Genomic DNA, 13,798 nt, shown 5'->3' on the forward strand with positions numbered 1-13,798 from the left:
TTCTTCCCACACACAAAGCAACAATTGCTAGAGAAAATAATTGTAGTGGTAGAAGTGAGGTACATCAGCCTTAATGTTCTCCATAGATTAAATATGTCATAAATCAGGGAATGACAAGGATATTTGCTAGAAGTTTTTTTTGTGTGTTTTTTTTTAATCAATTGCCAACATTCAAGTGATCTACAAACAAGTGATTCTGCAATAGTGAATCCCTCAAATATGCCTAACATCTCTCTCCATTACTCACTCACATATAGGAAAAAATAGTTTGACATAAAATACTATTTGCTATTGAATTGGTGATCTTTAAAAGGAGCTCTGAGAAATAATTTTATGAATTTTTCTCTAAGATTGTCTCTCTCCACATTAAATTTGGGACAATTGACAATGGTCATAAAGTTGAAGTTAATGTGGGTCAAGAGATCTATTTTCAAAATGTCTACAATTATAGTTTGTTCTTTCCCACAATCTGCCTATATAGGTTATCTTTTGGAACAAAATAAATTCTTGAGTACTGCTATTATTTCTTGGTAGAATAAAGTTACATGCATACTTTTCCTCCCTTACACTTAAAGATTCCTTAGGTTTGACAGTGTCATTTGAAGTAGCCTAGGGAAAGCAGGTAGACAGACATATCTCACAAAGAGAATGAAACAGTCAAATCAGAAAGAAGAGATGTGGTTGAGGGTCAAAAGATGTCTTAGATAACAATTCACAATTATTTTGTCCACAGAGACATTAAAATTCCTTATATCAATACTCAATACAAAAAAAAAAATTCAGCATCTTTAATTCAGACAGCCATAGGAGATTTGAAAAGAAGTAAAGATAAATTAGAAGAGAAAGTTGAAAAAAAGGAAAGAAAATGGGCAAGAACTGAAAGAAGCAGAGGAATTGAAAGAGAAAGTGAAAAAATATTAAGGAAAGAAAAGGAAAACAGGGACCTTCATGGAAACTATAGAAGGACAAGATGGAGGAAAATAAAAAATAAAAGGCATAGACAATAAAATAAGGAAAAAGTAGAGAAAAAGAAGAGAAAGAACACAGGGAGAAAAAGGAGATAATGGAAGTATTGAGATATTATGAATTGTTTACAATTCCATTCTAATAATCATTTTTGAAATTTTTGTGCAGCAAACCATCTAAGGTGATAGGACAGGACAAATAAAATAAAAATAAATATTCCACTAATATGTAGTTCACATACTATTGGAGGACTAGACATGTAACTATGTTGGTACATGATAATTTGAAGAGAGAGATCAAACCAAGCACTTAAGATGATCAAAGAAGACTTACCGTAGGAGATTACAGTTGTGCTGAGCTTTGAAAAGCTGAATGTTATTTTAGTACTGGTACAAAAAACCAAGAAATATGTTATTTCCACCATCCCATTTGGGGAGGTGATTAAAATAAGCATTGTTGAGAAGTGAAGAGGCAATCTATCAGGGTATTTAATAAAAATGTAAAATATATCTTCAGGATATTACAGAAAGATTTCTTCTAACTTAAACCTTATGATTTAAACCATCTAATTGGTGATTTGATTTTTGTGACAACATTATAAGATATGACTTAGAAATAAAATTTTTAAAAATAGAAACATTTAATATTGAAATCCTTTCAAATAGCCCACTGAAACACTTAGAAGATATGAGGTCATTAAAAGATAGTCTTTGTTTCACACACTCTCCTTTTCTTTACAACTTTCACATGTGTAACTGTACTGCAGTGGCTTCCTATCTCAAATCTGAATCTTGAGAAACATATTTTCCAGAGCTAAATTAGGTGTAGAGAACAGATTATTTCTCCATGGTAATCCATATTTCTCTAAGTTTAGAATCTACTTTAGATGCCAATTGTAAAGGCATATACAATTTTAAAAAAAGGATTTCAATTACATAGATGCATGGGGGAGTTAAATGAGAGAATAGGTAATGTGGAAGAATTCTGGCTATTTTAGTGGACTACTATATCAATAGGTCAATACTTCTATGACTACTGCTTATTGATATCACAACTATTGTTCATGAAAGTTCTATTCTCCACCCTTTTTTCATTTCTTTTTTTTTTCATTTATTATATGCCACTTGGTGATCTCATTGGCTTTCATGAGTTAAATTGTCATCTCTATACAGATGAATCCCAGCTCTGTACCTCCAGTGCTAGTATATTTCCTAAGCTCAAGTCCTAAATCACCAATGATTTTTTGGATATCTTAAATTAAATATTTCATAGCAATCTCAAACTCATTATGTGAATCACAGAAATAATTATCTTGCCTATCCCCAAACCCTCCCCTCTTCCAAATTTTCATAGTAGCATCAAGAACATTACCATTTTCACAGTTTTGGGGGCTCATAATCCAGTTATTATCAGCACTCACTCTCACTAAGCCCATATATTCAATTTCTTGCTAGATAGTGTCATTTCAACTTTCACAACATATTTCATATACATTCATTTTCCCCTTCTCGTAGCCAATATCCAAGTTAAGGTCCTAATTACCCTTTGCTAGACTATTACTTTTACCTTCTGATTGGTCACCATGCCTTAAATCTTCCTTCACTCCAATCTATCATTTAATCATCAGAGAAAAGGATTAAAAAAATGTTACTTCCCTTCTCAAGAAACTCCAATGGCTCCTTAATATGTCCAATATTAAAGACAAAGTCTTATGTCAGTTAAAGTCCTTCACAAGTGAATCTTGTCCTACTTTTCTACTTTTCTTCCATTTTATTTCCTTCCATAAGTATAGATATAGAGTTACACTGACCTTTCTTAATGTCTATGCCTTTGTGTTTGCTGTTCTCTCATGTCTGGAATGCTGCCCTTCTTGCTTGCATCTCTTAGTTATTCTGACTTCCTTCAAAATCCAGTTTAACTTCCACCTTCTACAGGAAGTCTTTTCTAGTCACCCCAGCTTCTCACAGTTTCTTCTCTGAGATTATCCATCGCATATTGGATGTTCTTAGCTATTTATGGAATATTCTTCCTTTTAAAAATTGAAGTCCTTAAAAATAGGGACTTTTTAAGCACAGTAGTTAGTATATAGGAAATGTTTGTTAAATGATTGAGTGTGAGGCAGGGATATCATGTGGAAGAAGGATTAGAATTGTTTTGATTAGAGGACAAGTCTATGTGCAAAGAGGAAGACAAAGGTTGAAGGTAACTAACAGTTAATGCTCTTAAAAAGTAGAATAGGCTAGCCTCCCAGATAATAAACTCCAAATAAATGGAAGTCTTCAATAAGAAGCTTGATTATCAGGCATGGAGAATGTTTTAGAGAGGATGATTACTTCATTATGAGTCAGACTAGATTCCTCTTGTAGTATGTTACAGATCTGAAATGTTAAGGCCTGTGATTTGCAGATCACAGTCCAGTAGTCAGCTGCCTCAGTTTATTTAAATTACAGTGATGGAGAAAAATCCCATTCTGGACTAAATTAACTGTCTAGAAATTCTCATGTTGACAGATTGGTTGTGGGAACTCCTAGCAAATTCATAATTGTCTTAGGACACTAGAGATACCTGTCATTCCAGATTCCCCTGAAACACTGATGAAAATATTATCTGCATCAAAATTCCATGGGAAGATCAGAGCCACCATCCAAAAGATCTTCTCTGGCCATTGACCTTAATAACCTAATAGTCAGTATCTGTATTCTTCCTCAGATGATCAGACTACAAGAAGTAGACTATGGTTCATGATGAGAAAGTTCTCCAACAATGGGAGAAGTGACTGTTAACAGGATACCTTACTGAGATCAACAATGAGTGAAGCAAATAGGATTTTATAAAACTGACTCGTTTTTTTTTTTAATACCATTGTTTTATTTAAAGTTTTGTATGAAGACAGTAAGGAGCCCGGTGTCAATAATCTGCTTGTTATCCTTCTCTTTCAGAAACATGCTCAGTGAAAAATTATTTCAATAATGGATTTTTTTCTGAATCAAAAATATATTATCCAGTCAATACAGCAGCAAGATATCAATGTAAAGAAGGATATGCAACAACAGATGGAAAAAAAGAAGGATTTATCAAATGTGGGCAACGAGGATGGTTAAATCAACCAAATTGTATCAGTGAGTAATTTAGTGTTTTATTTATTCTATTCCTGAAGGTAGTTAGGGTAGGGATACATCTTCTACTCTTATCTCACCTCTAGGCAAAAAATAGTTTCATTTGAATTCTATAAGAAGCAGATATTATCTGGATGAACCCATTTTAAATGCTTGTAAATTTGAAAGTTAGCCTCTTCTAGTTTTGTATGTACTTATATACATATATGCACATGTTGTTTCCTCAATCAACTATAAACTCCTTGAAAGAGGTTATTTCAATTTAATCTTCATATTCTCAACTCCATCACAGAATCTGTCTTATAGTAGGTGTCTAATAAACATGCTACAAATAAAAACTTAGTTCAGATTAAATTTATAAAAATGACTCCAGAGATTATAATCTTGCATAATCTTATTTTGTGGCACATTTCTTCAATGTGAAAAATAGATAACAAGGATTTAACTATAAGGAAGTATAAGAAATAAATGGTAGCTCAGATTTTACTGTTTATTTTTAATTTCTTAATTTAACATTTGAATTTTACTTTACATTCTGTTTTTTTGTTTTTCATGAGCAAAAATTTCACACATTAATACATAGATTTTTGTATTGGAAAATAAAGCTGGAAGAACTCCTAGAAATCATCTAGTTCATTCCCTCTTATTTTATTCAAATAGATAAGTTACCTGAAGCCAGATGATCTTAAGTGATTTTATTCAAGATACCAAATAGGTAGCTCATAAATTTAGGGTTTGAACTTGAGACTTCCATCTGAAAATATGACAGTTAATTCTTCTTGATGATCAAGTTTTCACCTAATAATAAGTTGGGAATTCAATCACTTTAATTCCCATAGACAATTAATCATGTTAATTCAGTTTATTAATTTTCATGCATATCAAATGATGCCTTAGTATCCTGAAAGAAGACCATCATTACAACAAGACTCTTAGATTTTTACTGGGTATGACAAGCATAAGAAGACTAATACTTCCTGATAAAATTTGTAAAAATGAGCCAAGTTCATAGGATATGGCAAAAAATAAGTATTAGTCACGTACTCCTTTTTGATTTTAGATTTCTCTTAGAAAAGCTGGCAGTCTATATGAAACATTTTCAAAATTCCATATTTAACTTAGACATAATATTATGAGATAGTTAATGGGTGGTTCACAAACCTTTGTTCTCTGGGAAACATGCAATTGGATAAAGCCCTTAAATGGATTCCTAGAAATCCAGTTTCCCTGGGAGAAATGACAAACTATTTGTTTATTGTTTAATGTACGGTACTTTATTCCATTTTTGTTTTAACAACTCAACAATGAAAACATGGCTTTTTGTGAGGTATTATTTGCTGAGTTTATATATATATATATATGGCTACATCAGAGAGAAAATGCCAACTTTTTTTTTTTCATTTAGAAATTTGTGAAATTCCACAATTTGAAAATGCCAGATATAAGGGAAATAAAACATTTCTGAAGCCTAAGGAAAAATTAGAATATGAATGCATTGATGGATATGAAATCACAAATGGGAAAACTACAGATTTCAAAGTATGTGATACTGATGAGTGGCCTACAGTACTTGAATGCTATGGTAAGTTACTTTTGCTGAGTTAAAACAAAAGTTGGGTGGGAATTCATGGATGAGTGGATTTCAATTGTTAATGTTTTCAATGAACAAAAAAAAGTATTAAGAACTTACAATGTGCTAAGCACTTTGCTAAGGGCTGAAGAGATAAAAGTGAAATAACACAGTCCCCACTATCATGTTATTCTGAAAAAGGGGACCACCTATGAATGAGGCTTCACAGGCAGAACAGGTGGTTCTTCAGAATCAAGACAGATGGTCATGCATCATTTTATTTTAATTTCCATATATTTCAACTATTGAATTATTTGATAATATTTTAGTAGGAAAAACCTTTGTTTTCCAAGTCATATTGCTCCAGAGGTAATAAAATGCATATCTTTAGAAGAACTTGTCAAGTCATTTCTACTAGATAGATTTCTGGATATCACAGTATTTCTGGATAATCACAGTAATTCTAGAATTAATGCTCATAATATAAGCTATTTTTGCAGAATTATTTTGGATAGGAATAAATAGACATTTTTCAGATCAGCCTAAATTGCTAGCATATAAGAATGCTTTGGTGAGCAATGCAAGCATTCAGATGAATTGGTGAATAATATTTGAATATTAAAAACATTTTACAAATGTTTACTAATCACTCCCTAAATAAATTCAGACATTAATGTTCATTATCAAAATATCCTTTATGTTCTGGCTCCTTTATGTAGGTACCAATACCATGGGGGACTTCTCTAGACTTTTTGGTGACGTTCTTTCTGAAGTTGCTTCATCTCTAAACTATTTTAGGTTTTGCAGTCTTTGTAGCTGCCAGCCCTTTAGGTTCAGTGTGCTTATTTCATCTTTTCTAATTAAATTGTCATTGTTTTTCTTTTAAATCATTAAACTATTATGTTTTACATTAGAAATTGCTGATCATCCATATTTTAATGACTCAAGCATTATTATTTTCTCACAAATATTCCTTAAATGTGTGATTTAATATGTTTCACTCAATGGTTTGTCATGTCTTCAGAATGTCACAAAATATTTTTCCCATGGAAAATCATGTCAAATTTTATGGTATAATTCAATGGTTTAGATTATGTCTGAATATAATTAAAAATTTTAGATTTCATAAAACAAATAACATTCAAGCACCATATCTTTGAGTATTATACAATATGTTTGTAGATTAAATCAGAGATTGTATGTATGTATAAACATACTTGCACAATGTGTATATGTATTGCATGTTGTTTTTCAATAATTAAAAAAGGACTTTATGCATTGTGCAATAATGTACAATAATGTTCTGATTTTAGATTATCAATTAATGGCTACATGATATTTTAATTTACTCATCAGTCTAATTAGAGAGTTGAACTATATGATCTCTACAAAAATATATTTTTTCTATTGAACAAACTTATATTATATTTTAAATAATTATCCAAGACTTTCATTTTCTAGATTGTTTTCCCCACTTGTTTCTTCCAATACTGAAATTGAATTCCAACTTAGTCATTTAATTCCAACCCACTCATAAAAAATTATCTTTATGTTACTTTTGTTTTCTATGCATCCTCTTTCTATCCCTCTCCACTGCCATTAGCTTATTTAATCTAATATATTTAAGAAAAAGAGATCTTTATTTTATTGATATTTATCAGATAAACAATAAGTAAAATTGCATATTTAGCTAGTTAGATTGTTGGCTTAAAATGTTTTAGATCATAATAAATTACTTTTTGGTAAACTTTTTAAAAAATTAAAACACTATTTTGTTTTTATTTTTTAGAAAAAGCATGTCAGCTCCCTATTCTACAAGGAAATTTATCTCCTGATCCCAGGCAAGAGAAATATAAAATTGGAGATGTAGTGACATTTCGATGTTCCAATGGATTTAAACTAGTTGGACCACTTTCAGTGCAGTGTTATCACTTTGGATGGTCCCCCAGAATTCCTGCTTGTAAACGTAAACATTTCTTCTCATTTTGCTGATAATAATTATGGAATTTCTGAACATAATTCTTATACAACTTTGTATCTTTGCTGTAGGTTTCCTATATAATATTTTAGGTTAGTATGTAATCATTCATATCTGATTTAGCTTACCAAAAAGACAAATTAAAGTATTAGAAGAATGATATTGACATTCTTGATTAAGAAGATGTTTCACTTTCAACATTTGAATTTTGCTCCAAAGAGCTCAGTGGAATGTTATGAAGAATTTTTCTATCTATATTGAATATGTAAGCTGTGTTCTATTGTTTTTTTTAAAGTTCTATTTGGTCTAGAGTAAATAAAAGGAAATATAGTCAGTTAATTAGCATGGTTAAATGATTTTCTCTAAATTCATTCATAAGTATGTGGGTAAAAGTGGAGGAAGTCCATGGTGGGAGTAATCCACGGTTATGGTGCACTGAATTTTGTGCACCAATTGGACAAGAAACAAAAGAAGTCTACAACTATGCCAATTTAATCAATCTTAGAATTGTCTGTGGTATCCAAGTACATAGGTTCTTTTGGATTAGATATTCTTCCTGTTTATCTGGGGAATAACAGGAGTAGAAAAGAATTCAGTCAATGAATTTTAGCATATCACAGCACAGATTAGTGTAACATAGGATGTATGTATAGTGTTTTCTCAACTAGTAGGGCAGAGGACTTCCCACTAATCAGGAATTGACTCATTGCTTTGTCAGTGTCTGGTTAGACTTGTTGGTAATTTGTTTTCAAGTTAACTGGACCAGATTCTCTAGGCCTAAGAATAGGCATGATAGCGATTGATCTCCTATTTGTATATTGTTTTGGGCTTCCCATGTGGTGCATAGCAAGTTGATCAGAAAGTCTATTTGTCCAGGTCATAACTGACTATAAAGACAACTATGCATAGGGTGATGGCAAGAAACTGCTAAAGAAAAGAATCACTGAAGTAAATTGTAATGAAAGGGTTTGATAAAAATTTCTTACACTACTAATGCAGTATATAAAGATGCGGGGCTAGATAACATTAAAAGAAGATGTATTCAGACTTGTTTGAAAGGCTAAATGCAAAAAGTGTAATGGAGTTAGCTGTCATCCTGGATGGAAGGCTCCACCAAAGTCCCCAAGGGGTTGTGTTTTACTATTTGCTGTCTAACAGTTTTGTTAGTGACTTGGATAAAGGCCAGGACATCAGGTTCATAAAATTTGCAGAGAATATCAAACTGGACAGTGTTGGTAGGTAAAAGACTGGATGACACAATCAAGTATAGTTCAGTGCAAAGAGAACTAGACTGAGTCAGAGGTCCCAAGTTTGAATCCTGACTTCACTATTTACTGCTTGTATAACATTAAGCAAATCCTTTAAGTTCTCTGACCTCCAAATGTAAAATGAGGGAATTGGGTTCAGTGACCTCTGAGATCTCTTCTAAGTTTAAATCAATAATCCAGTGATGCATCCAATTATAAAATTACTTAAGTTGCCTTTCTATTATAGAGACAGTAAAATGTTGTCAGCAGCCACCTGAACTTGTGAATGGGACACCTATGGACTCAAACAAAAAGACATACTGTCATAAAGATGTAGTAGAGTATAATTGTGATCTTGGATTTGAAATGAGAGGACCAAAGAAAATACAATGCAATGATGGACAATGGACAACCTTACCCACTTGTGTTGGTAATGCATTGTAAACTGTATTTGTATAACTATTTTGTCCAGATGTGCATATATATACATATACATATACATATACATATATATATATTTATGTATATAAAGGAAAAGGGATTTTATTTTTGAAATATAATTTAATCATATTTGTGTCTAATTTATGTAGAGGAAAAAAGAAGATGTCCCGAAGTACCTGAACTTGTCCATGGTCATGTTCAAACTATTGATCTATCAAATACCCATGGGGCTTCAGTGGTATATGGCTGTGAAAATAATTTTACAATGATTGGAAGCAAGACAATTACATGTAGTCATGGAAATTGGACACAACTCCCTACATGCATTGGTAAATAATTAGAGCTTTGATATTGTCCACATCTTTATTGCCAGAAAATATTTACATTTCTTTGTAATATTTTAAAATTATATTTGAAACAATATTAAAGTAATGTATTAATAATTAATTAATATGTTGATTATTATTAATGACACATTAATTAGTAAATTCAAAATTAGTATAGTATAATAAGCATATATATGCTTCTGAATTTGATAAGTATATATTACTCCCAGAGCCTTTTTGTATTGCAAAGTTTCCCTTTATAAAGAAGTATAAACCTAATTTTTTTTGGCAAATTATCTCATGAAAATCCTATTCTTTTATTTGGCAAGATTTCATGTCATGAAGTATTTCTTAAAATTAAAATATTAATCAAACTTTTTACTTAATGTGCAATGGATGACAAGCAAGTATTTCATAACCACACTTATGTAAAATTCATTTCAAAGGTATCTTATCTGTTGAACCATGTAGTAGTCTTCAAAATAAGAAGTGAACTTTAGAAATGAACTCCTTAAACTTCTGCTCTCTTGTTTAAAATTATTCTGAAGTTTAAGTGGCCATAGGAAACTGTCATCTTCCTATGTAAATTTTCTTTTTTCTGCAGTTCCCACAATTGTCAACAATAATACTCTTCAAAAGCATTGAAAAAAAAAAGAACTAGGACTGTTGGTGGGCAAAATAACAATGTAGGTTGGCATCTTTACTTTTTACATATCCTAGCTGTTGTGAAAATGGAGCTCTCAAGTGTTCCACTTGAGAGAGGAAAAATATAAAAATATGATTACCGAAAAAACTTTACTCTTCTTGGGCAACCCCTGCTGCCCTCATCCATGCAAAACCCTTTCCAATTGAACTTACATTAGTTGATCTAAATTATACAGTTGAGACATAATATCAACAAAACTTGAGTCTGAATCTTACTCCAGACACTTATTAACTCTGTTATCTTGGTCAAAGCTGTTCTCTTGTTTGTATTAGAACTACAAAATAGGGATAATAAAAGCATTTTTCAGGATTGTTTTGATGATCATATGAGATATGTAAAGTTCTTTGTAAACTTTTAAAGTGTTGAATAAAAGCTAGCTATTATTATAATTTTCTGTCTGATACTACCACAAAAGGATGGAAAAACAGAACTTATTTTCTTTTGGGGGAAGCAGTGACTTGCCTATCATCACACTACTAGTAAGTGTCGTATTCTAACATCAAATTCGAACTCAGGTCCTCCTGACTGAAAATCAGTGCACCATTACACTGTACAACATAGCTATCTCTAGAATTTTTTTTCCCTAAAGAGTAAATAAATCTTGAATTCCTAAGTTTTTTTTCTCATTTGTTTTATCCAATGAGAACCTTTTTTTTCTCTCCCTATATTAGTACAACCAGTTGAAGTCCACAACTCATCTTTACAATCCTGTGAAAACATTTGACAATATGAAATATAAAGAACCATGTCAGTTATAGGTGGCACCATGTACTCCTTCCTTGTTTAAAAAAAAATTAATTCTTAACATTTTTTTCTTTTTAAATTTTGAGTTCCAAATTTTCTCCCTCCCATTCCCCACGCATTAAGACAAACAATATATCATTTAAACATGTGAAATCATATAAAACATTTCCATATTAGCCATATCATAAAACAAACCAAAAAAAAAATAAAGTGAGACAATTACATATCAATTTGAACTTAGAGTTCATCAGTTTTTTCTCTGGAAGTAGTTAATATTTTTTTCATCATAAGTGCTTTGGATGTGTCTTGGATCATTGCATTGGTAAGAGTAGCCAAGAATTTGAGAGTGGATCATTACAACATTGCAGTTACTGTGCACAATGATGTCCCAGTTCTTCTTACTTAACTTTACATCCATTCATATAGGTCTTGCCACATTTTTTTCTGATACCAATCCTCTTCTTATTTCTTGTAGCATTATATTACTTTATCAAAATCACATGCCACAACTTATGGAGTCATTCTCCTATTGATGAGCATTATCTCAATCTCTATTTTTTTTTTTGACACCACATAAAGAGCCATTGTAAATATTTGTATATATCTAGCTTCTTTCCCTTTTCCTAGTAATATAGCTGGATCAAAGAGTATGCCCTATTTTATAAAACTATGAGAATAGTTCTAGACCATTCTCCAGATGGTCAGATCAATTTGCTACTCTATTACATTAATGTACCTATTTTCCCTCATCCTCTCCAGCATTTCTCATTTCTAATAGGTATGATGTGGTACCAGAGAGTTGTTTTAATTTCCCTTCTCTAATTTATAGTGATTTAAGCTTTTTATATGAATGTAGACAGCTTTAATTTCTTCTGAAAACTACCTGTTTATATCCTTTGACAATTAATCAATTTGGGAATGGCTCTTATTTTTATATGTACATATAAATTTGACTGTTTGCTATATATTTGAGAAATGAGGCCTTTGTTACAGAAAATGGCTGTAAAATTTTTAATATTTTATTATTTAGGAAATTTTTTTTTTTTTTTTTTAAGGAAAATGTAGTTTACTGATAATCTCTTTTATCTAGGTTTGTTTTGGCTTTGTCTGAAGTCATGATTGTTTTTTACTTTAGCTAACCCAAATAAATAATGCTCCACCCTTTATTTTAACTTTATGTGTGTTTGTTTCTCTTTCAGTGTATCTCTTGTAAACAATAAATTCTTGGATTCTGGTTTCTAATTAATTCTGTTATATGATTCCATTTTACAGATTATTTCACTCTATCTGCATTCATAGATATGATTATTAACTATGTATTCTCCTTCAGCTGATTTTCTTTTATTTATCCTTCTATTTTTTATCCTCTCCCTCCTCAAAAGCCTGTTTTGCTTCTATTGCTTCTTTTAATCTACCCTCCCCTTTATCATCATCCTATCTTTTTTTTTATTTCCTTCCCCTCCTATTTCCTTTTTAGATAACATAGACTTCTGTGTTACCTGTGTGTGTGTGTTTGTGTATATGTGTGTGTGTGTGTATGTTCCTTCTTCCTTCTTTGAAGCAATTCCAGTGAGAGGAAGGTTTAAGTATTGCCCAACTCCCCTCCATTTCTCCCTCCACTCTGAAAGCTCTTAGTTATGCTCCTTTTTTATAAAATAAAAAAATGCCCATTCCTTCTCTCCCTGATACAAAGTGAATGAGCAGAACCAGGAGATCATTATATACTTCAACAAAAATACTATATGAGGATCAATTGTGATGGAAATGGCATACTTTCAACAGTAATAAGAAAGTGAGAGGGGAGATTTGTGAGGAAAGACAATGAGTTCTATTTTGAATATACTGAGTTTGAGATACCTATAAGACAACTAGTTGAAGGTAATAGAGGATTGGACCTTAGAAGGACTGGATAGGCAAATATGAGAATTATTTGCATAGAGAAAATTGAACCCATGGTAAGTGATGAGACCAGTAATTGATCTTAGGATCATGAGAGAGCCTGAGAGGAACTCATGACTAGTACAATATATATAATGTTCAAGTAGACAGTGAAGTGATCAGATACAGAAAGGGAAATAAGAGACAATGATTTCATGAAAAGTCAGGAAAAGAGAAAATATTCAGAAGGAGGCAATCAATAATGTCACTTTCTGAAGAGGTCAGGAAGAATGGATACTGAAAAAAGGTCTTAGGTTTTGTCATTAAGAGATCTTTAATAACTTTAGAGAAGGCAGTTTCAGTTAAGCTACATCACAGACCATTTAATGCAGATACAAAGTTGAGAAGAACAGAAATGAAGACAATTTTTAATAAATGGTCTTCTGAAGAAGTTTAAAGAAGCAGGAGGAGTAGAAATATAGAACTAAGGGTTAAATCTGTTATAAAGTATATGTTAAATACAATATATGTATACATATTTATACAGTTTTCTTGCCACAAAAGAAAAATCGGATTTAGAAAGAAGAAAAGAAATAACCTGGGAGGAAAAACAAAAATGCAAGCTAACAATAACAGAAAGAGTGTAAATGCTATGTTGTGGTCCACACTCATTTCCCAGTGTTCTTTCACTGGGTATAGCTGGTTCTGTTCATTACTGATTAATTGGAACTGATTTGGATCCTCTCATTGTTAAAGATAGCCACTTCCATCACAATTGATCTTCATATAGTATTTTTGTTGAAGTATATAATGATCTCCTGATTCT

At 31.5% G+C, this 13,798-nt stretch overlaps 1 protein-coding gene across 2 annotated transcripts in view; it reads left to right on the plus strand.

Moving 5' to 3' along the window:
• Positions 1-13,798, plus strand: part of LOC141565525 (complement factor H-like) — a 106,537-nt gene that overhangs the window by 64,319 nt on the left and 28,420 nt on the right. For both annotated transcript variants that reach the window (XM_074308663.1, XM_074308662.1), the window contains exons 11-15: positions 3,906-4,085; positions 5,488-5,664; positions 7,442-7,618; positions 9,125-9,307; positions 9,468-9,647. In XM_074308663.1, the coding sequence (XP_074164764.1) occupies positions 3,906-4,085; positions 5,488-5,664; positions 7,442-7,618; positions 9,125-9,307; positions 9,468-9,647 (897 nt within the window). The remainder of the gene's footprint in view (positions 1-3,905; positions 4,086-5,487; positions 5,665-7,441; positions 7,619-9,124; positions 9,308-9,467; positions 9,648-13,798) is intronic.

The sequence above is a fragment of the Sminthopsis crassicaudata genome, chromosome 4 (assembly GCF_048593235.1).
Source record: "Sminthopsis crassicaudata isolate SCR6 chromosome 4, ASM4859323v1, whole genome shotgun sequence".
In the NCBI taxonomy this organism is placed as follows: Eukaryota; Metazoa; Chordata; class Mammalia; order Dasyuromorphia; family Dasyuridae; genus Sminthopsis; species Sminthopsis crassicaudata.